Raw genomic sequence first — 23,882 nt, 5'->3', positions numbered from 1 at the left:
GTCACCTCCGCTCGCTCTCGCTTTGCCCACGCAGTTTTCCCGCACGCAAAACAGGGAGAGCAGAGCCCACGCCTCACAGCTTGGGGTCGAGGCTCACAGGCGCGGGGGGCTCTTTGGGAACCGCCAGGTGCAGCGCCAATGGGCTTCGCAGCCGGCGTTGGGACGCGAGCCCCCGCCTCGCGGGCCCGGGCCGCTCGGGTCTCCGCCCTGCGGGGCGGCGCGGGGAGGGACCGAGGGAGGCAGGCCGAGCCCCGGGGCGCCGGTCCGCGCTCCCCCGCGGCGGGAGGAGTTCCGCCCCGGCCCGCCCGCGCGCCCCGCCCCGCCCCGCGCGCCCGTCCCCGCGCCCGCGCCCGCCACTCGCTCCGCCGCCCAGGCCCGGCTGCCTCCCCGTCGGCTCGGCGCGCGGGCGGCCCGCCAGGATGCAGGCCCCGCACAAGGAGCACCTGTACAAGCTGCTGGTGATCGGCGACCTGGGCGTGGGCAAGACCAGCATCATCAAGCGCTACGTGCACCAGAACTTCTCCTCGCACTACCGGGCCACCATCGGCGTGGACTTCGCGCTCAAGGTGCTGCACTGGGACCCGGAGACGGTGGTGCGCCTGCAGCTCTGGGACATCGCAGGTGAGCGCCCGCGGAGGCCGGGCCGGGCCGGGCCGGGGCCTGGCGGCGGCTCTGCGGGCCCGGGGCAGGGCGTGCGGGCCAGGCTTTTCCGGCTGGCTCGGAACTTGCTTCCAAAAGAAAACCAAAGTTTCCCTGCGCAACTTCCCGCGCAGCCGCTCCCCGGCGCGTTGGGGCCGCGGCTGGCGCTGCCTCCCACACCCTCCCCTGGGGCCTCGCGCCCCGGCGCCGGCCTCCCCGGGACCCAGCGGGAGCCCATCTGCAGTTCTCGGTCTCCAGCTCTTGTTCCGGACTTGGGCGACGCTGCCGGCCACCGGCCACGGCCACCGAGGGGGAAGCCCCTGGGCGGGTTAACAGCTGCAGCCAGGAGAGCTCCAGGCTAGAGCGATCTGTCCTCCAGCTGTTCTCCATCGCTCACCTTGTTCCAGCTCTTGCCGCCCCGTCCACTCTTCAGTCAAGCGAGTTGGAGGCTCTAGCTTTGAGGAGCCAAGGGTCCTTGTATGTAGGTGTTGGGGGCAAAGTATTATTTCTCGGTCTCTCTCGAGATCCCTGTGGTCTATGAAAAGGAGCCTGTGCACATGCCTTGGGGTCACTTTTGTCAAAGAGTCGATGACATTAGCCCTAAGGTTTCTTGATTTGTCCTTAAAGTTTCCACTGGGAGATCTGGGAAATGAGAAGCTTCATTAGAATGTCTGAAACCAGAATTTGTCTCCAGAGGTAGGCGGGGGAGTTGGGCAAATGTGAGTCTACGGCAAGAGTGAGTCCTTGCTTGGACTGAAGCTGTTTGCAACCCCTGCCTGTCAGGCCCCTGGTACAGATCCTGGCTCTGCCACTCACTAACCTGCTCAATGGCTTCAGACAAGTGGCTTCAGCTCACTTGCATCCCTGTTGAGTGGAAGGGGGGTTGGGCAGCTCAGGAATATTCCTGCTCTGAGGTTGCAAGATCCTCTGGGATTCTCTGCGAACAGAGCCACCTCACCTCTGCCTGTTTTGTGGTCTGTGGTACCAGGAACCTTTATAAGTGCTGCATGCAAACTGGCCACTTCTCTTTCAGAAAATAGGGTCATTTTTAGCTGGTGTGTTTGCCTGGAAACACTTTATCATGGCTTGAAGCAAGAACAAATGTGGAAAATTTCTGAAAGGGCATTTCTGTTTTTGAGGGCCCCGGTGCCTCTTTAATCATGAGCTGCTAAGTCTTATGATACAACTTTTGACATGTGAACAGATTCACGCACTTGGACTCATCTTCGGCAGCTCTAGTAGCACAGGGGTTATCAGAGACCGGAAGATGTCATCGGCCACTATCTGATTGGGCTTTCCATCTGGAAAAGCCACTGTGAGGCTCTGCACTGGGTTGATGCATGTTTTAGCATCTGAGACAGAATTCTTCTGGCTGCACTGATGTATGTATCCAGGACTGAAGCTTAGAATTAGCTTACTGTTTCAAAGGCCATGTAGCTGTCATGTGGACCTTTGGGTCAAATGCAAATAAGGATGTGACCTCAGGCATGTTAGAGAATGTCCATGTGTCTCATGTCCTCACCTAACAGGGAAGACAGAAAGGTATAGTAATTAAGAGCCTAAATTCCAGGAACACCTGGGTGGCTCAGCGGTTGAGCGTTTGCCTTTGGTTTGGGGCGTGATCCTGGAGTTCTGGGATCAAGTCCCACATCGGGCTCCCTGCATGGAGCCTGCTTCTCTCTCTCTCTCTCTCTGTCTCTCATGAATAAGTAAATAAAATCTTAAAAAAAAAGAAAGAGCCTAAATTCCAGAGTTGAACTGTTTTCGACTGAATCCTTGTTTTACCCCACATATCCTGGGCGATTTTAGGCAAGTTCCTTAACCTCCTGATCTTGGTTACCTTATCTATAAATTAGGGAGAACGCTTCCTCCCAGTAAATGAGAAATGAGTAGCCAGCTAAAGGTGGTGCTCCCTACTATCGAGGAGAACTGCAAGGATTATTGTTACACTAACATATATAAATGGTAGGCAAAAAGGCCATGATATATATGTGCAAAGTCATAATAAATGATGAGTCCTATATTACACACATAATCTGTCCCCGAATACCCAGCACCATTTTTCAACTTTATTCATATTACAACATGCTGTCATGAGCAGTTTATTTATTTATTTATTTATTTATTAATTTAAAATGTCTTTTTTTTAAAGATTTTATTTTATTTATTCATAAAGAAGGAGAGAGAGAGAGGCAGAGACACAGGTAGAGGGAGAAACAGGCACCACACAGAGAGCCTGACGAGGGACTCGATCCTGGGTCTCCAGGATGATGCCCTAGGCTGCAGGCGGCGCTAAACCACTGCGCCACCGGGGCTGCCCTGTCATGAGCAGTTTAAGTCCCAAGTTTAGAAATGCCTCCTGGGTGGTTCAGTCCTTTCAGTGTCTGCCTTTGGCTCAGGTCGGGATCCCCAGGTCCTGGGATTGAGCCCTGTGTCCAGCTGCCTGCTCAGTGGGAAGTCTGCTTCTCCCTCTCCCTCTGTGCTTCCTCTCTCTAATAAATAAATAAAATCTTAAGAAAAAAAGAAATGCCTCCTGAGCCAGGTTCTGGATTGAATGAAGTTGCTGTGAAGGCTCTAGTGACAGAAGTCTGTGTAAATAAGAAATCTGAGGTGCCTTGGAAAGTCAGTTGTACGGGTACAATGGTATGTAGCATTTCAGTAGGGGAACTTCTTTTTCCCAGAACTCTGAAGTTCAGTGGGAACCTGTCTTTGGCAGCCTACAGCCCAGAGACCCCGTGAGCTGAGTTAGAAGCAGGGCATCGGGCGCCGCTCGTTGTGGGAAAGCAGGACCCTTTTGGGAAAGGATGATTGGGGTGTCGCGGTGACATAGAGAGCCCTGTGAGGAGTGAATTCATATGAAATCCAGCCTCAAGGGCCCATTCAGACTCTAGTCAGCTAAGTGTACCTTAAGCACCTGCACATCAGCCTGTCTGTCCAAACATGGGAATGCTTCGCTCTCTCCTTTGGCTCAACTCTGGGGTGTGTGTGGAAAGAAGAGGTGAGGCTAAAAGATAACTGGTTGAGCTTCACTTTGAGATGATTGGGAATGTGGATGACATGAAGAGGATGGCTCTGTCTTGATAGAATATCTTCTCTTTTTTTTAGGTATTATTTATTTATTCACAAGAGAGATGCAGAGAGAGGCAGAAACATAGGCAGAGGGGGAAGCAGGCTCCATCCCAGAACCCCAGGATCATGACCTGAACCAAAGGCAGATAGATGCTCAACCACTGAGCCACCCAGGTGCACCCTTGATAGAATATCAGATCCATCTGCTATAGAGCATATCTTTGCCCATTAGATTGTTTTTTAAAGATTATTTATTTATTTATTTATTTATTTATTTATTTATTTATGAGAGACACACAGAGAAAGAGAGAGGGAGGCAGAGACACAGGCAGAGGGAGAAGCAGGCTCCATGCAGGGAGCCTGACGTGGGACTCCATCCCAGGTCTCCAGGACCACACCCTGGGCTGAAGGCGGCGCTAAACCGCTGAGCCACCCGGGCTGCTCTGCTCATTAGATTTTTGATATTCGTTTGATTCAATGCCAGGTCAGGGCCTATTTGTCCAACTAAATTACTTGATAAATCTCTTGTAGCCACTTCAGCTGGCCAGTCTGTTCCTGAAAGACTTCAAGAAAATACCTCTCAGGGGGCGCCTGGCTGGCTTAGCCTGTAGAGAATGAGTCTCTTGATTTCTGGATCACAAGTTCGAGCCTCACATTGGGCATAGAGATTACTTAATAAAAAAAATTATATATTTTTTAATACCTCTCAGGGCTTGTGAAGTAGGCCTGAAAACCAATACGGTAAATTACACAAACCTCACAGGGAATGGCAATCACCCTGAATCCCAAAGATTCCATCATAGAGGAGCAGCTGGGTCAGCTCAGGGTTCCAAGGCTCTTGATGGCATCAAGAGAAATTAAGTCACTTTGCCCAAGGTCACCTAATAAGTGGAAGAGCCGGATTAATAGAATTTTGTGTGATTTGGAATCAAGCCATGCTCTTCAAGACCATAGGCCTGTGAGTGCCTCAGGCACAGTCGGCCCACTGGGGCTATACCCTCCTCTTCTTTAAAGCTGCTACTTCTTTAGATTTACTAAAGGTTATCCTTGGCTTCTCCTTCCTATTTCTAACATATTTTTGGATATTAATCAGAACGACTGTGCGGGCAGTGGGAAGAAATAGAATGAAAATCTATTTCTGAAAATTTGACTCTAAGTTATAGGGTTTTTAAAATAGATGTATCAGGAAAAAAAGTAAAAGAAAAGGTTCCCCTTTCAGACTCTCCTTTTCTATTCCTCTCCAAATCTAATACTATAATTATTCCATTAGCATTTTCAAAGAGAACTATACAATTTTGTCTAGAATTCTCGATGTGCTTTGGGACCCTAGCTGCAGGAATTAGGTCAGTCATAGTAATAGTAGCTAACATTTCTCAAGCATTTATTCTTACAGTTGTCCATACATATTTAATTTTTAATTCCCCAGTAAAATAGCTGGTTAAGTGGTACTGCTGGAATTTAAAATTTGGCTGTGGAATCCAGTACCAGTTTCCTAACAGCTTTGCTCTACTTCTCACGATTTAAAAATAAAATACTTTGGGGTGCCTGGATGGCTCTATTGATTGAGCATCTGACTCTTGATTTCAGCTCAGATCATCTCATTGGGCTCTGAGCTGGGTGTGGAATCTGCTTGAGTTTCTCTCTTTCCCTCTTCCACTCTTGCTCTCTCTCTCTCTTTCAAATAAACAAATCTTGAAAAAAAAAACTTTAAAAATAAAAATAAAAGTAAAATGCCTTAGATATATTCGAAATTATTTTAAAAATATACTACTTGGCGTTGGGCAGGCCGTGAGAGCTTGCTGAACCTCAGTTCCCTCATCTATGAACTGGCTCCTGATTCATTTTCCTGCGATGTCACGTATTTGTATTATGGAGTCTCCTGCGGTTGCTGTCAGCTCTGATATATCTTGAGTGTGCCCAGGTAGCATGCCGCAGCTTATTCCACCTTCTTTCCTTGCCAGCTTTGGGACTGATGCAAGCCACTTAAACTTCTTTGCCTTGGTTTCCTGTCTGTAAACAGGGGACTGTAGCAGAACCTGCTCCTTAGTGTTGTTAAAAGAATGAAATGAGGTAATTCACGTGGAGCTGTGCCTGACACATAATAAATGCTGAATAAATGTTAGCTATTACTCTTATTCTTAATTGCCATTTCTAACTACCTTCACATACAATTTCCTTCTTGATCTGCCCAATACGGCTAAGGATATAGATGGATCAGGTGGTATGAAATCTATTTGGGACCCCCGGGTGGCTCAGTGGTTGAGTGTCTGCCTTCAGCTCAGGGTGTGGTCCTGGAGTCCCAGGATCCAGTCCTGTATCAGGCTGCTTCTCCCTCTGCCTATGTCTCTGCCTCTCTCTCTGTTTCTCATGAATAAATAAAATCTTGAAAAAAAATCTATTTCATAATAGAAAGAACAAGAATCAGAGAGGTAAGGGACTTGCCCAGGGTTGTAGGAGTTAGCAAGTGGCAGAGGAGGAAAAGTGGCTGAGGAAAAATAATTCCCTCAGGGCACGCTTGTGTGCTAACTTTCCCTGACTGAACTCTGTGACAAACATTGGAGGACATTGACTGTCCCACAGGCCAAGTGGCGGGGAGGTGGCCTGGGCCTAGCGTCAAGCCAGTGGCCAGGAGGTTCATCTGGATCACAGTGCTGTGTTGTTTCAGAATTTATAAAATGTTCTTACACCTCGTGAAATTCAATGGGGGGAAGGTTTTGGACTTGACTATCTCTTCGGTGTCTATTTCTAAAAGACTGTAACTCTCCAAGGTTTTAGAAGAAGGGTCTTAAATGTTAATAGATCTAGAAATGTAGAGGGAGCTAAATTTGGCAACCACACATCAAGCCAAAAATAAATAAGTAAATAAATAAATAAAAATGCATGTCAAGTCTGGGCCACTCTCTTCTGGGCAGTTTATTGCCTTGTTTCTAGGCTGGCTAATTATAGATTTTCTAAATACCATGTGGACTAACATGGTCTGTGCTTAGAGGTAAGCAGTATGTACACTGAGCAAGATGGGGAGCTTTCTTTTCTTTTCTTTTTTTTTTTTCTCTTAAGATTTTGTCTATTTATTCATGGGAGACACAGAGAGAGAGAGACAGAGACACAGGCAGAGGGAGAAGCAGGCTCCATGCTGGGAGCCCGATGCGGGACTCGATCCCAGGGCCCCAGGATCATGACCTGAGCCAAAGGCAGACGCTTAACCACTGAGCCACCCAGGTGTCCCTAGAGGACTAGTTCTGACAAGAGAGCACATAGCAGTCTGCACAAGGAGTGCTAAGTCATTTGAGAGAAAGAAGAGATGAGGAGGAAGAGCTCTAATGTGTACGTCTGGGTTCTTCAGCACAGATGGTATGAAGTGGCACAGTGTGTATGAATGTGTTAGAGACTGTTCTAGGTGAGAGGAAGACAAAAGTGGATAAAAAATCGAATAAGACCTGATTCCTGACCTCAAGAAATTCACAGTTCAGTGGGCACGATGGCACCAAAGCAAATCACTATAATAGTGAATGAACTGTATTGAAATAGTCCACTTGAAAATATTCTGGTGGTGCAGAGGGGGTCTGGCCTGCACCACATATGTCTGCTTTCTGAGCTTAAAACTGAGCAGCTTGGATAAAGCCTCTGACTCCTAGGATATTTCTAGTGCTCTTACCCAGCACCAGTTACTCCCTGAGGGTGATTTCAGGGCCATGCAACCTGGGGCTTTCTTCAATTCTGTCTTTCTCTTGAGGATCTTACACATTCCCACGGCTTTAAATTCCATGCAGACAACTCCAAAAATGTGCATGTGACCTTGACTTCCCACGATCTTCAGACCTGCCATTTGGTCTTCCTGCTGAGCATCTCCTTCATGATAGCTCACTTATATTGCAAGATCAATATATCATAGGAAAGTGGCATAAAAAACCCAAAGATTGTTGGTTTTTCTCTATTGGTGAAGTAATATATGCTCAATGTATCAAAATTGGAAAGTAGGAAATGATAACAACAACAAAGGAGTACAGAGAACAGCCACAATAACCCTTCCTAATGATAAGTAGTAAAGGATGCTATTTGTAAGTCTAAACTAGGCATCCTTCCCCGCTCGCTGGACTTGGTATACACCTTTCCCGTAGTCACTTGGACTTAGAGCCTCTGCCATCTTTTCTTCTTTGACCCTCCAAGTCAGATAGTGATTATGCTTCTCCTGCCACTGCTCTAGACCAAGCACAGCAGTATTATTACTTCCCTGTTCTTCCATAATAGCCACCTGGCTAGTTCTAGTCTCTTCTTTCTTCAGTTGTTATGTGTACCTGGGTCAAATTCATCTTTCCAGAACATTGCCTTGGTGGCTTCCCATTGCTTATAGATTATGTATGTCATGAAAAGAGGAATTAAAACACTAGAGATGGGAAGCCTGGGTGGCTCAGCAGTTGAGCGTCTGCCTTCAGCTCAGGGCGTGATCCTGGAGTCCCAAGATCAAGTCCCACATCGGGCTCCCCGCATAGAGCCTGCTTCTCCCTCTGTCTGTGTCTCTGCTTCTCTCTCTGTGTCTCTCATGAATAAATAAATAAAATCTTAAAAAAAAAACCCACTGGAGATGAGGTGATAGGAGGGCTGATGGCTAGAAAGAGGACAGGTTTCAGGTCATAGAGCCATTGAGGGAGGAGTGGGGTTCTTAGCAAGTAGAAGTGAATGGTGCCCTTGAGTCCTGACTAGATCAAAAGAAAACCCAGGATCCATTTCACTGTGGCTTATTGTCATGAATACAGTTATTCTCATTGAGGGTTGAAGTGGTACTTAAATATTTTTTTGTTTTATTTTGCTGAATCTTATTGAAAAGGTCATTTTAAAATTTGAGGATTTGAGAAGTGTAAGATTTTGCCTGGGAAAATTTACTCATTCACTTGATAAGCAGAGGGATTTAGGGGTAAACAAAATGGATCAATTTTTGCACTTATGGAATCTGATAGTCTAGTGGGACATAATATTTAAAACAGAAAGATAATTATTTAATCTCTGTTTTGATGAATGCTCTGAAGGGGAATTGTCAGATACTGAAAGGAAGTCAAAACAGGACACCTACCCTAGCTGTGAGGAGGCATGGCATGGACAGCAATAATCTGACATAGCTACAGGTTACAAGGTGTGAGAAGGGGGTGTGAGAAGGGAGTGTGCAGCTTACAAACCATGAGAGGACACATATGTTAAGCTAAAGGTTAAAAGTGATGATCCGTTACATTTATCAGTTTGTAAAGGCAACTTTTGCAATTTAAACACCACAGTGATTCTGGCAAATAGGTCTTATTAGTTCCAATTTTGGAGGTGAGGAAACTGGGCCAAGCCTAAGTAAAGCATGGTGCCTGGTGTGTAGTGGTCACTCAGTGAAAGTGGTTTGATACTGGAGTCATCGCTCACCTGAAAAGTTTTTGAGAATGGTTGCTTTGTAGCAAGGCTTAGACTTTTTCTCCCTCTTCTGATGATTTACTCTGTGGAATCCTGAAAAGCTTTCAAGTCATTAAGAACTGCCCTGCCCCCATCCCCCTGTTTTTCTTTCTTTCTCTTGATTCTTTTTTTTTTTTTTTTTTAAGATTTTGTTTATTCATAAGAGGCACACAGAGAGAGGCAGAGATACAGGCAGAGGGAGAAGCAGGCTCCCTTATGGGGAGCCTGATGTGGGACTCGATCCCAGGACCCCAGGATCATGACCTGAGCCAAAGGCAGATACTCAACCACTGAGCCACCCAGGTGCCCCTCTTTCTTTCTCTTGATTCTGAGATGGAAACTGCCAGGAGGATATGCTGGCCCTGCTGCTCCTGGGGTGAAAATCATGTTTATTCCACCAACGGATGACACTCATCTTCCAGGTTGATGTACCAGCGTAGCGTCTGACTTGGCAAGGCCAAGACTATGACTGTAGCCTGGGTTTGAAATCATTGAGTTCGACTATTTTTTTTTTCCAGCTGTTTGAAAATTTAATTAAGAAACTATGTGATTTTAAGTTACTCTTTGAAAAACACTCAGGTTTTAACCTCCCATTCCCCATTCCTTTTAGTTTCTTACAGGTAGATATTAATCAAATTCTATCTCTTCTGTCTTGAAAACTCACTCTGTCTCATCCCTCTATGAGTGGCCATGTCTTCTTCACGATGCATCAGGACTACTGTAACAGCTACCTAATACCGACCCTTCCTCAAGCTTTTGAACATGGCCTCATTCTCCTGTTTGGCATTCTTCAGTAGATCCCCATCACTTTCAGAATTAGAGGCTAAACTTTACCATGAAATTGAGGTTACTCATTCCAGTCCCATTTCTCATACCTCTGACTCTTGACCATTCCACACATCTTACTGTGGCTTCAGTTCACCTACCTCACCCTCTGTGTTATGGCTCATATGGTTGTCAGTGGCTAAATACACTTTCTTCTTTTCACTTAGATGACTCCTATGGATTCTTGGTCACTAAACCCGTCTCACCTCTTTTAAGAAATGTCTATTGAGCCCATGTGCCCATGGGAGGCACTGTTTCTCTGTTCCTATAATAGCCATGCTTTTCGTGGATTTGAAGCCTTCTACTACTGCTCTGGAATGTCTTTTTCTTCCAATCTATAACCCCAATCCTAACATAGTTCTTGGTAATCAGCAGGTCCTCAGTGAGTGTTTGTTCATTCAGAAGTTTTCTAGACGACTATCCATCATTGCTTCAATTCCAAGATATATCATTGATCTAAAAATTTCTCCAGTAAAGCAAAAAAAATAGAGCTTCATAATTTTATGAATATTAATGTATTACAAGTGCATACATTGTAAAATTGATAAATATGGTAGTCACTTTTCTTACAGTGGCATTCTGTCTCATTTTTTCACCATAAAAATTGGGGAGCCACCCTAAAGACCATTCTTAAAAGCTGCACTTCATCATTTAACCAAGTCTTCATAATTTGGAATGAAGTGTCATTCATCTGGAGGTCAAATGGCAAAGCTATCTTTGTGATTTTTTGATACATTAGATGGAGTAATAATTTTGAAGGGTAATTTTCACAGAGTTAAGATCTTGAGAGCTCATTAAACCAAGCTCTGCACTGAAAGGGAGGGGGTTTGTATTAGCTTCTCAGGCTTTTAGAGCTAGTTAATGGTAGAACTGAAACAAGAGTACAGGCATCTCTGGTTTACTAATGATGAGATTTGAAGAATTGATTTTTTAAACACTAGATGTTTTGATATAGTCTTACGCACTGAGACACACAATAATTGAATTTAGTGGGCACCCAGTCCTATGGAAATTCATGCAATGAAGAAGGGAGGGTGAAGAGACTGGGAACATCCAGAGACATCCATGGTCTGGCTCAAATAACATCTGTAATATTTTCCTCTGCTCTCCATTATGAGGCTAAGAATCTGGCCTTTTTTTTTTTTTTTTTTTTTGCCTCCTAGTTCACACCCCAAGTTCATTGCCTCTGAGACTTTGTTCCTGCTCTTCCTGCTGGTTCACATGCCCTTCCCTTTGTTTCCACATATCCAAATCCTATCAAATGTTTGAGATCCACCTGGAAGGGCAACTCTTCTATAAAGACTTCTATAATTCTCTCTCATTCTTCTTCCCTTGAATTGCATGCAACCTTTTTTTTTTCTCTCTCTCCCTGTAGCACTTCTTCCTTCAGCCGTGTATTAAGAGTTATTTCCTACCTTCCCAGATATGCCTGGTGTGGCTTAGCCGACCTTGCCATAAGTTGTGACATAGTTTAATTAAATGACTGTGGAGTGAGCAAAGAGGTAGAGAAGGAGAAAGCATTATACAGGGGAGAACCAAACAAGGAAAACCAAGTTAATAGTTTCAAATATCTGAGAGAAATCAGAATTATTTCTTTGTGCTGAATCCCTACTTTTCGTAGTCTCTGTTAGCCTGATACATTATTTAACCTGTCTTCCTCATCAGCCTTACACAAAACTGCTCTCTCAAGAAAAGGAATGAAAAACTTTGCTTCTTATGGAGCTCCTCAGCCTAATGGGGACAAAGGAAATATCCATTGTGGAAGGGGTCCACACAATTTGGAATCTAACTTCCAGGGCAAAATTTAAAGTAAATTGACAAGTCAATTTCCCTACAATGTAATGTGTTATTAATAGCCATCATTATTGAGTGTCAGGCATGATACTCTGTGTTTTTATGTATCATTTCACTTATTGCTCACAATGAACAGATCCGGCGGGTCCTGTTACTAGCCCCATCACAGACCCGAGAGAACTATGCTTAGATGAGTTAGAAAACACATAGGCAAGGACAAAAAACATGTAAAACTTTTCAAAAGTCATACAGGTCATGAGGGATACTGCTGGGTAGGAACAGATTTGTTGGCTATTTTCTGACTACTCCATTTCTACTGTTTCCTGAGTGTGATACAGCAGTGCAGTCATTTTCACATTGCTGAGATTAAGTTGAATTTAGAAGATACACATTATATATTTTAAAGGAATAATTTATAATTTTTAGAATCTTTATATTTTTGGATAGAGCTAAGAATTAAATGAGCTGAATTCTTTGCACATATCACTGCTGAGACCAGAGGGTTGGCTTGGCTTAATAACAACTATCTTTTTTTTTTTTTTCTTTAAGATTTTATGTATTTATTTGAAAAAGAGAGCATAAGTCGAGAGGGGATATGGGGTGGGAGAAGAAAGGAAGATGGGGAAGCAGACTCCCTGCTGAGCAGGGAACCCTTCATGGGTCTGGATCCCAGGACCCTGAAATCATGACCTGAGCTGAAAGCAGACGCTTAACCGACTGAGCCAGCCAGGTGCCCCAACAGCCATTTGAATATACTCCTTCTAGGCAGAAAAACCACAGTGACTATGGGGTGCAAGTCTCTAGTTTGAAAATTAAGGGTAAAAATAGTTTTGACGCTTGATGGTATTGGAATAAAAATTAAGTCTTGTGTAGGATAGAGGGGGAGGTATATGTGCGTACGTGCATGTGTGTTTTAAACTTAAAGAAAACAGCACTCTAGACTCTAGAGGCTATAGCAGAGGTACTCAGACTTCTTAGGTGTCAAAGTAATTTTTTCATGGTGCCTCTAGGTCAATAGGATTAACAGGCCAAGTTCTATGTAGTCAGTAGTTAGCACCAAACAATTCAATAAGTATTTTGTTCTAACAACTTAGTAGCCATTTGAAAAAAAATTGAAACACAAGTTTAAAATTTTTTCATTACATTTTTAATAATTTTAATTATTTACTATTGGCATATATGTGCCTTTGGGCCATGGAACAACATCACAAAATTTTGAGTCAGAATAGACATCAACACTCTCATTTCATGTTTCATATGACTCTTACTTTTTTTTTTTTTTTTGTAAATACTTTATTTGACAGAGAGAGAGAGAGCACAAGCAGGGGGAGTGGCAGATAGAAGGAGAGGGAGAAGCAGGCTCTCCATGGAGCAGGGAGCCTAATGTAAGGCTGGATCCCAGGATGCTGGGATCGTGACCTGAGCCGAAGTCAGACCCTTAACCAACTTAGCCACCCAGGCCCTTGAGTCTTGGTTTTTTATCACTTAAACTGTGAAAACTATAGTTTCGAAAAGATAAGATCATGTCAGAAGGAATATAGCATGATCTAATGTTCAGATTGTGAACTGTCTCAAGCTAGAAGTTCCTGAGATCAAGTTCCTTGATGGAGCTTGAGTACTGCTGTGTCTGGCTTGAGATTTTAAAATATCCTGTTTATCCTGTTGCACCCCTGTGGGTTCACTGACACACCCTAGAGCAACCTGGTACATGTTTTGGGAATTAGGGCTCTAGAGGAATCTGGAAATTCTTTAAGTGAAACCCTTAGAGTCTAGTCATAATTCCTAGATTTCTGACTTATTTGTAAAAGTGTTATAACTCGTGAATTTTTTACTGTCTTGTGAGTTACTTATAAAAGTATCTTTGAAGGTAACTTAGAGGTGATGTCAAATGTTAAGTAATTCAAACATACCTTTTTATGAATACATTTGAGCTTCTTGTTCAGTGGAGATATTTTTAGGTTATTTGTTAGGCATTTGTTTAATTTGTTTAGGTGACAACATGGAATGCTGGTTTTTTTTTTTTTTCTCAATTTGTGCCAACCTCTCTTCTGTGACTTGGTTTCATTTCTTCCCACTATCCAGTATTGGACATTACATTATTCTCTATTCAAGTGAGTTATTTCATCTAATCTGAGTAGTGTTGGACCTCAGTCAAAATAAATTCTGACCAAAAAATCTGGGATAATGGGGTACTAATTGTCTCTCTATGTTTCTGTTTCTCTCTCTCTCTGCTCCCACAACAGCCTGAAATTTAAATATAGAATTTAATTAGAATATTCTGTTATTATTTTAAAAATAGGTCACTACAAATCATTCACCCTTCCTTTCCATAATGTTATTGTTTATTGACACCTGAAAAATCACTTGTTACTTTTTATGTCATCTTACTCTCACACACTTTGGCTTCATTCGACATACCCTATCTAGCTATGAACTGAGGGAACTAAAGAAGTTGTGGAAAGAGCTTGAGTGGTTCTGAACAGGGCGGGAGGGTAGATTATTTTTTTCAAGGTGAATCTTAAGAATGAGCGGGAGTTTAGTAGGCATAGATAACAAATGAGTTGGATGAGAGATCTTGCTTTCTTCAGTTCACTGTTCTCCCCACTGGGGTTCCCCCCTCACTAATAAGAAATTAGTGTTAGTTGTTGCTTCATTATGTGAAGAGTCCTTGTATTATAGTCCCCTTCTATCACACAGGTTTGTTGTGAGTGTAGTAGCCTATGAGCGTCTCAGAGGGTGTGTGCTGTGGAGACATAGGGAACAGCATTGAGTAATTCAACAGTGGGCTCAAGGCATCTCTGTGCAATCAGGGACATAGGCTGCAGAGATCTGCAGCACATAAAAAGTCATACAAGATGGGGGGTGGTGCTGCATAAGTGGGCAAACAAGTGACACAGTCAGTGCTAGGTGAGTACAATGGAGGAAAGAGTCAAGAGTGGGGTCAAGTTAGTCAGAAAGCTCCAAGAAGCAGGGCTTGGTACAACCTTGAAGAATAGTTAGGGTTTAGTTAGGTAGAGGGGAAGGGAATGGGTCTGTTCCAGCAGGAGTGAAGGGTGCCCTGGAGTGAGTGTGAATGAAAGCAAGAAGAGAAACTTAGAGGAAAGCCAGGCAAGGCATGGTTTCAGGCACGAGGATCCTCAGTCTGAGGATTAGCCTTTAACTTGTATATCAAGGTATGCAACTTTGAAAATCCCATAGGAGCCCAGAGGGTAACATACGGGAACTCTTTTGTCTACCTGACAAACTCTTACTCATCTTTTGATGAGTTTCTCCCTGAAAAATCTGTTCCCAGTTTAGGACCACTCAAGCTACTGCTCCTTGTTTTCCTAGGAAGTGGTAACACAGCTTCCCAACATAATCCTGGATCATGTTTTGTTTCTCTACAAAACTCCACTTTTAGCTAGATGAATAAGCTGGAACAAGCCCAGTGGGTTAAAGAGTATTTTGATGCAAAAATAAACAAACATGGGATCCTAGGTAACCATTTGGAAGAGGCTTATAGTAAGAAAAAGAGATCAGTAGCAACAACTTTAAAATAAAATTATATCAATTTCATTAAATTCTAAATATTTTGTTAGAGTTATTTTTATAAAATGGATGCAATTATACACATTTAAATTTAAGACAGTGTTTTTGTGGTATATGACAATGCAAAAGGAATAGCGTCTGAGCAAATTATCTTTCCTTTAAAATTGGGTGTTTGGTACTAGTTAGCTCAAATAAAATAAACTAGCTTCTAGACATCACTCTTATTATGTGAACTTGGTAGTTCTATATGCTCTGAGTTTTTAAGAAATTCCAATATCTGTCTTATTAGAGATCTTCCAATTTTTAAAAAGATATATTTATTTATTTGAGAGAGAGAGAGAGAGAGAGAGAGAGAATGAGAGAGAACACACCAGTGTGGGGAGGGGCAGAGGAAGAGAATCTCAAGTAGACTGACTCTCCATTGAGCTTAGAATCTGACGCAGCATTTATCCCATAACCCATAAAATCATGACCTGAGTTGAAACCAAGAGCTGGAGGTTTAACTGACTGAGCCACCCAGACATGCCTAGAGATATTCCAATTTACGACTGTTGGAAAATAGCTCAAATTGCCTTAATTTTGTGTGGGTCATAGAACATGTTAGCAGCCCAACCACCAGTTTGTGGCATCTGCTGTTAGTGTGGTGGCTCTCTGAATGTGTTTAATTATGGAAATGATAGGATGAAAATAGAGCTTTGGAAGGTGAATCTGGCAGAGGCATATAGAAATTAAAGTACCAGTTAGCTCTCCAGACCTGACCATCCTCTGGAACTTCAGCATTATATACACAACTGCCTACTCAACATATCAGCCTAATAGATGTCTCAAACTTAACGTATCAGAGTCCTGATCTACTTCCACAAAACCTGCACCTCCAAAGTCTTCTTTAAAAAAAAAGATTTTATTTATTTATTCATGAGAGACACAGAAAGAGACAGGGGCAGAGACATAGGCAGAGAGAGAAGCAGGCTCCATGAAGGAAGCCTGATGTGGGACTCGATCCTGGGACTCCAGGATCACACCCTGAGTCAAAGGCAGGTGCTAAACTGCTGAACCACCCAGATGTCCCCCCCAAAGTCTTCTCTATCTTAGCTACTAGCAACTCTGTTCTTTTGATTTTTTTAAGCCAAAAGTTCTGGAGTCCTGCTGGAATCATCTCATATTCAACGTCTCCTCTATTATCTTGATTACCAGATATATCCAGGAAGCAACCAATCTTCACCACCTATCACCATCACCATGTTGGTCTACATCATTGTTTCTTGCCTGGATTATTGTCTCCCCACTTCCAACCTTGACTCCTATAGGTCATTCCTTAATGCGACAACCATAGTATCCATTTAGTCCTGCCTCTGATCATGTTTCTAACTTTTTTTTTTATTTTTTTTTATTTATTTATGATAGTCACAGAGAGATAGAGAGAGAGGCAGAGACACAGGCAGAGGGAGAAGCAGGCTCCATGCACCGGGAGCCCGACGTGGGATTCGATCCCGGGTCTCCAGAATCGCGCCCTGGGCCAAAGGCAGGCGCCAAACCGCTGCGCCACCCAGGGATCCCTCTGATCATGTTTCTAATCTGCTCACAGTCCTTCACTGCTTTCCTCTCTCATGCAGAATAAAAGGCAACCTTCATATAATGGCCTGAAATTAGCTCCCCTCTGGACCTTGAGAACTGCCTGCCTCAATATATACTCTTCCTCTTGCTCTATCCTCTCCAACAGAGACTCCTTGCTCTTCTCTAAACACTTAACCGACACATTTGTGCCTCAGAGTCTTTGTTGATGTTGTTCTGTCGAAAACACTCTTCTCCAAAATACCAATATGGCTTTCTCCTTTACTTCTTTTTGGTCTTTACTTAAGGGACACTTTTTCTGTGGGCCTTCATCATCCATCCTGCTTAATTTTGCCTTCACCCCCACATACCATATTCTCCTTTCCTACTTTATTTTTCTTCCTAACACTTAACCAGCTAGTATAGCGTTGTGTGTACCTCACCAACTTTTTATCTCTTGCTGTTAGAATGTAAGATTCATTAGAACAAGGCCCTTTAATTCTGTTTTCTAGTTGCTAGAATAGAGCCTGAAAAATAATAAGGATTCAAAACTTTGTTCTTCAGTGAATGGATGGGATGAGATGAGGCGATCCTCCCTAGAGTGGTGATGATGAAGGCAAGAGACATGGCAGAGGGTGACTCTTAATATCTTGTTAAGCCTGCATGTATCTGCTGGGAAAGGTGGGGGGGGGGAGAATCAGGGGCTATTCCTTCACTCAGTGAGGCCTTATTGAGCACTCACTGTATACTGACTGCTCAAGATACTTGTCATGGGGGCTGCTGAAAGGTGGTTCTGGCTAGGGGGAGCTTGTAATTTTGTGAGCGAAGATTACACATGGTTAATGCTAGTATGTCAGCATAGGTGATTTGGAAAAAAAAAGTGATGGTTTGATGCGTTTCTGCTGCTTGCTTGGTGGGGCAAAGTAGGGAAGAGAGAAGATGAATGAGTTTCAAAACAATGGCCAGAGGGTCAGATGGGCTCTTAAAAACTGGAGGAAACCTATTCACGAGGATGTCCTCCAAACTCTGAGTCTAGTCTGTGGGTTTCCCTGAGTCTTCAAAACTAGTTAAGCTATTTTAAGTTCAGTGTCCATTTGGCCATCACAGTCATTAGATAGGCTTGTTTTCCTCTAGATTCCTGTCCAAAGTCCATATATACTTTTGGATTCATCTTCCTGCCTTTCATACTATTATTTCTGAGATATAAAGAGAGTATCTTAGTGGTACTCTTAACTCTCTGGATTATGCCGTGACCCAAAACATATGTTATTTTGAATAGAGTAAATTGATTCCAAGAGATTATTTTTAAGAGGATGAGAATGATTACAAAAACATAACATTCCAGTCTCAAACTTGTTACAACAGATATGCACATAACCCTTTCAGAATGTTAATTTTTTTCCACTATTGATTATTTACTGGAAATGAGAGTATAACATAGAGTGAGTGTATTAGTACATAGCACTAGTTCGTGAATACATGATGATGTTGTATTTTAGAGGAAGAAAGAACTTTAATTTCAGTTTATTTCTACAATAGTACCTTGAGTTTTTATTCTATCATACAAGTAGAGAAGAGGCCTCAGATTTGCAACATTAAAATATGATCAAGGCACCTGGGTGGCTCAGTCAGTTAAGCATCTGACTCTTGATTTTGGCTCAGGTCATGATCACAGGGTTGTGAAGCCTAAGATATTCTGTCTCCCTCTCCCTTTGCCTCTCCACCAACCCCTGCTCACATTCTCTATCTTTAATATATATATTTTTTCAATTTGCTCTTTAGGATTGATTTTACAGTACCATGCTGGAGATATATAGATAATATAGCATGACAAATATGAATAATGTAGGATAAAGAAGATGCTGTGGGAAAAGGAGTTATTAGTTTCAGCTGGGGGGCCAGGGAAAGTTGCACCAATATAATGACATTTCAGGGCACAATTGCAGTTTGCAAAGGATTTCATGGAGCAGAGTGGGAGGAAAGATGGAGAAGGAATTCAGGCTTTGGGAACAGAGGTATGAAAAGGCAGGAAAATCCGGTGAGTACTGTAGGATGTGTTTTAGGAAGAATAAGTAATCCAGTGAGGCTTGGCTGTGGAGTATGTTGAAGGAAGTGACAGAGGGGTTTGGAAAGGTGATTGGAGCCAAAATCTCCTTACGTGCAGTGTTAATAAAGGTGTCTGTTTTTAAGCGTGTAAGAGTCAGTAAGGGCTAAAGCAGTAGAGCGCACTGTTAATGCTTACATTTTGAAAGTGAATTCTCCTAGAAATAGAGTTTTAAGACTTCACCTAGGGAGTGCTTAAAAACAGATTCCTGGGCCCCACAGAAAACTAGCACAGTAAAAATCTCTGAAGAGCAGGGCCCAGAATGGGTATTCTAGAGATACCTAAGGTGATTTTTCTTTTTGGCTTTATTGAGGTATGATTGGCATATAACATATACATTTAAGCTGTACAACATGATGACTTGATATATATTTCAAAAGTGATTATCACAATAGAATGAATATCTCTATCACTTAACATAATTACTGTTTTTTGGTATGTGGTGAGAACATTTAAGAACTACTCTCTTAGCAACTTGCAAGTATATAATACAATATTACTAACTATAATCACCATACTGCACATTAGATCCCCAGAACTTATTTATCTTAGAACTGGAAGTTTATACCCTTTGGCTAACATCTCCCTGTATTTCTTTCTCCCAGTCCCGGCAACCACCTTTCTACTTTATGTTTCTACACGTATGTTTTTGTTGTTGTTGTTGTTGTTTTGTTTTTTAAGAGAGAGCACCTGAGCAGTGGGGAGGACGCAGGAAGGAGAAGGAGAGAGAGAATCCCAAGCAGGCTCCATGCTGGGCATGGACCAGCCCAAGCCCAGTGCAGGACTTGATCTTATGACATGAACTGAAATCAAGAGTCAGACGCTTAACGGACTGAGCCAACTAGGTGTCCCTACAAGTTTGGCTTTTTTGGATTCCACATATAAGGGAGATCATACAGTATTTTTTTCTCTGACTTATTTCATCTAGTACAATGCTCTCATTCCTTTTGTCCATGTTGTCACAAAAGTCAGGATTTCCTTCCTTTCCATAGCTGATATTATTCCACTGTATGTGTATGACACGTTTTCTTTATTCATTCCTCCACTGATGGACACTTAGGAGGTTTCTAAGTCTCAGTCTTTACGAACAATGCTGCAGTGAACATGGAGTGCAGACAGCTCTTGAAGGTAATGATTTCATTTCCTTCCAATGTATGCCCATCTGGTGATCTCTTATGAGAATGTCTGAACATCTGTGTTTATATTTATATTTATTTTAAGGGAGAGCAGGGGTAATGGAGCTGAGATGCTGGGAGCCTCAGTTCGGGAGCTATCAGGGCTCCCAGTGAGGGCCTGAATGGGAGCAGTGGCAGTGCTGATGGTGGGGGAGGGCCAATCACAACCTGCTTCTAAAACAGAAACATTGGTAGGATGTTGGAGACCTGTTAGGCAGCGGGGTGAAGAAAGAGTCAGAAGGTGACATAAAGGTACTAGGGGGGCAATATTACTAGTGATGTCGAGAACTGGAGGGAACACTGGGTAGTAGCAGGTGGAGAGCTAGATGCCTGCATCTGAGGAGGTTGATGGGAGGCGTGGCCAGAGGCAGTAATGAATTTCATTTCAGGTATCTTATCTACTCTCCCTATTTTACCAATGATGAAAACTGAGGCTCAGAATGATAAAATGACTCATCTGAGCTCACAGAGCTAGTAGGTTAGTGGTAGAGTGGTAAGGGAATGAGCCCAGTCTAACAGAAAACCCAACTCGCTTCCTTCTGTTGTTTCTATGTCTGTGTAGAAGATTCCCAGCTTGGTTATGCCCACTGAGAACATCTATAGAGTACTAATTACCAAGTGAAAATACCATTAAATACACATTATAGCTTTATTGCTTGTGTATATTTTTAACTGAGTCTGTGAAACCAAATGGACCATTTAAGGCTATTGGGGCAGAGGGCCAAGCATTGATTTACTAGGAATATTTTAACTCTAGATGCAGAAAGCAGGAAGGGAACTTAGAGGTCAGCCAGAACAAATTCATTTTACAGGTGAGAAAACAGTTTCAAAAAGAGAAATGCATTTGTCTAAGACTGCACTGGTAACCAATGATTAAAACGAAGACCCATGTCTTCTGACCATTCAATTTATTGCCTTCTGCAACAAGATTGTCCAAATTATTACAGCAGCCATTGTATTAACTTTTGTGATTCAGTTCATTGCTTTGTCATTTAACTTTCTTGGAAGCTGACACTGAATCATGAGTCACATCGACATGGCCATGGATGTATGTGTAGAGCCTAAGAGAAATGGGAACCTACATGATGAATCGGATCATTTTTGGTGCAGGCATTCAGTATGACACTTCCTAGTATAGAAGTTCCTTAAGGGCAAAAGATATGTATTTGCAGCACAAAATACGGAGCCTGGACCTATTAGCTATTCAGTAAATGTGCTTTGAATGAGTGATATAGCCCCACTGGGAATTTTTGAACTATGGTTTTTTTTTTTGGTTTTTGTTTGTCTTAATTACCTGTGATAAATTCATTAGGTCTCTACAATGCCCATATGTAGGCATTCATGGAAAGTCACCTGGTTCTCATTCTTTAATAAGAAACAACAGAGAGACTATCAGCTGACAAAGGAAGGATAAAATGTGAGCTCTGGAAATGCCCTTGTCTGAATGTGACCTCCTGCCAGAACACTGGAAATACAGACTTTTCAAGTCAGCAGGCCCAGTGACCTCAATATACTTTTTTCTCTTTGTTTCTGATCTGGCACACTTGCCCTCACAAACTCAAACACACACACAGAGGCATACACACAAACACACAGATTGTCCTTTTTGAATTCCTACAGAGGTGTTAAGCCGATATATTGCTTTTTTGCTTAGTCTTAAAAATGACCCTTTGCCATATATTTGAACTGTAAAGGTCTTCCTTCTTGAAGATATCCTTATTCTACTATGAAAACCTCTGGACAAGCAGATTATTGAATAACCCATGACTTTGCTTTTCATCTGATTAGTTCCCTGCAAGGGATCATAAGACAACTGTACAAAGCCTAGAGGCCTTCAGAGTCCTGAATGATCACAGAGGGCTTTTTTCCCCGTCTTCCCGAAATGTCATGGCCATCCTGAGCAGTATCAAAGGGGATCACTGTTTGTATTAGGAACTAAAAAAAGAAAGTAAAAGAAATTTAAAATTCATTTGGGAGAAATGAAAGTTCATCTGCGGGTTGTGTGTCATATGAAGAGCATTATACCACTTTCTTTCATTGGCTAGACGATTGTGGAGGAGTACAAAGAAAAGCTTCTATGGTAAATCCCGTGTAAGAGATGTTTTAGGATCATCATGTGGCTGGCCCTTACAGGATGCTCTTCTCTCCAGTGATACATGCGTGGGCACACGGCTCACCCACTAGGGCAGAACCTTGATCTGCATCCATTTTTACTAAGTGCTCGTGGATCATGTCCTCCAAATCTGTAATGCTCATGCCCATGTGAATGTAACAACCTGCCAAAGTATTTGTTAATGTGAATAAAAACTCAGCATCACAACACGTTGTGCTCAAAGTTAAGTGTGAAGTGTTCTTAGAGCTGTTGACCTGGATATTCTTAGATACCTGCCAGTTTTGGCATTTTATTCTTTTTTGCAACAAATTGGCTTATTAAATACACACCTTGCTTTGTTTTAATTTATATGACTTTCTAAGACTCTTACCATAAATAAATGACCAAATCAGAAGAAAAGGCCTTTGTCTTGTCCTATACTTCTGGAGTTTTGAGTTAAAAAGAAATAAACCCCGCCTTCATTAGCTCCTGTCTTCAGCTACTATTAGTGGCTAGAGTTACAAGCAATAGGATTCATTTCATCAGCCGAAATCCCAGTAATTTTTTCATCATAAACTCTGCTCTGGAACTCTGATTTCATATTGTCTTTCTTAATTTTTAACATGCTGGAGAAAGGCAGGGAAATCTCAAGGGCCAGTTAGTTCTAAGGTCCCGTGCTGGGCGCTTTCCATATGTTGATTCATTTCATCCACACCACAGTCCTGTGAGGTACACATTCTTGCTGCCATTTTGCAGATGAGGAAGGCTAACCTTCCAGTGTTTAACAAACTGGCCAACATTTACTTAAAAAATGAAGAATCAGAGCAAAAGTGAGTCTGATTGGTCTGAATAAAACCAATGCCTGCCTACCTAAATCTTTCTTTCCTTCCTTCCTTCCTTCCTTCCTTCCTTCCTTCCTTCCTTCCTTCCTTCCTTCCTTCTTTCCTCCCCTCCCCTCTCTCTTTCTGTTTCCCTCTTTTTCTCTGTCAGAGGACTTTTCTTATCCAATAGATCGTAGAGTACTTAAGGGTAGAGGCCATCTAGTTTATTGTTGTATTCCAAGCAGGTAGATGCCAGCAGAGACTGGCATCAAGGTAAATATCTGTTATCTGTTCAGTTGAGTTGAGTGTGACCCTCTTGGTATGTAAGCCTGGAGGAGAGATAGTTAAAGACTAATGGTTTAGTAGTCGAGAGTATTCAATGTTGGCAAATGACTATGGGCTCTGGATTCATGAAGTTCAGATTTGAATTCCAGCTCCAAAGCTCATCATCTGTATACTTTGAACAAGTTATTTAGCCTCTTGAGGTCCAACTTTTTCACCGTAAAATGGAGATAGTAATTCTACCTTTATAATTACTTATGAAAACTGCATTTCTGATGGTTATTAAATATAAATAAATGCCAACTACCACTACCCTTAATTGGAATTGACTGTGGGCACCTTTTAACATATTGCATAATTTAGGTATGTTTGTTATGTTTATAATTTATAATCTATCACTCCACTAAAACGTAAGCTCCATGATGGCAGAGATTTTCACATTTTAATCATTGTATCCCAAGTACTTAAAACAGTATTGTCCAGTGGGATATCCAGTGATAATGGAAATGTTCTATATTGGAGTTGTCTAATTCTGTAGCCACTGGCCACATGTGGTTACTAAATACTTGAAATAT

At 42.5% G+C, this 23,882-nt stretch overlaps 1 protein-coding gene across 1 annotated transcript in view; it reads left to right on the top strand.

Annotated features, from left to right (window-relative positions):
* The first annotated feature begins 319 nt into the window (after nt 1–319).
* The window catches only part of RAB38 (RAB38, member RAS oncogene family), a 56,323-nt gene continuing 32,760 nt past the window's right edge, over nt 320–23,882 (top strand). Inside the window, exon 1 of the mRNA XM_041729615.1 lies at nt 320–621. Coding sequence (XP_041585549.1) covers nt 420–621 — 202 coding nt within the window. The 5' untranslated portion in view covers nt 320–419. The remainder of the gene's footprint in view (nt 622–23,882) is intronic.

This window comes from Vulpes lagopus, chromosome 15, assembly GCF_018345385.1.
Source record: "Vulpes lagopus strain Blue_001 chromosome 15, ASM1834538v1, whole genome shotgun sequence".
Classification (NCBI taxonomy): Eukaryota; Metazoa; Chordata; class Mammalia; order Carnivora; family Canidae; genus Vulpes; species Vulpes lagopus.
This window is presented reverse-complemented; position numbering and strand designations above follow the sequence as displayed.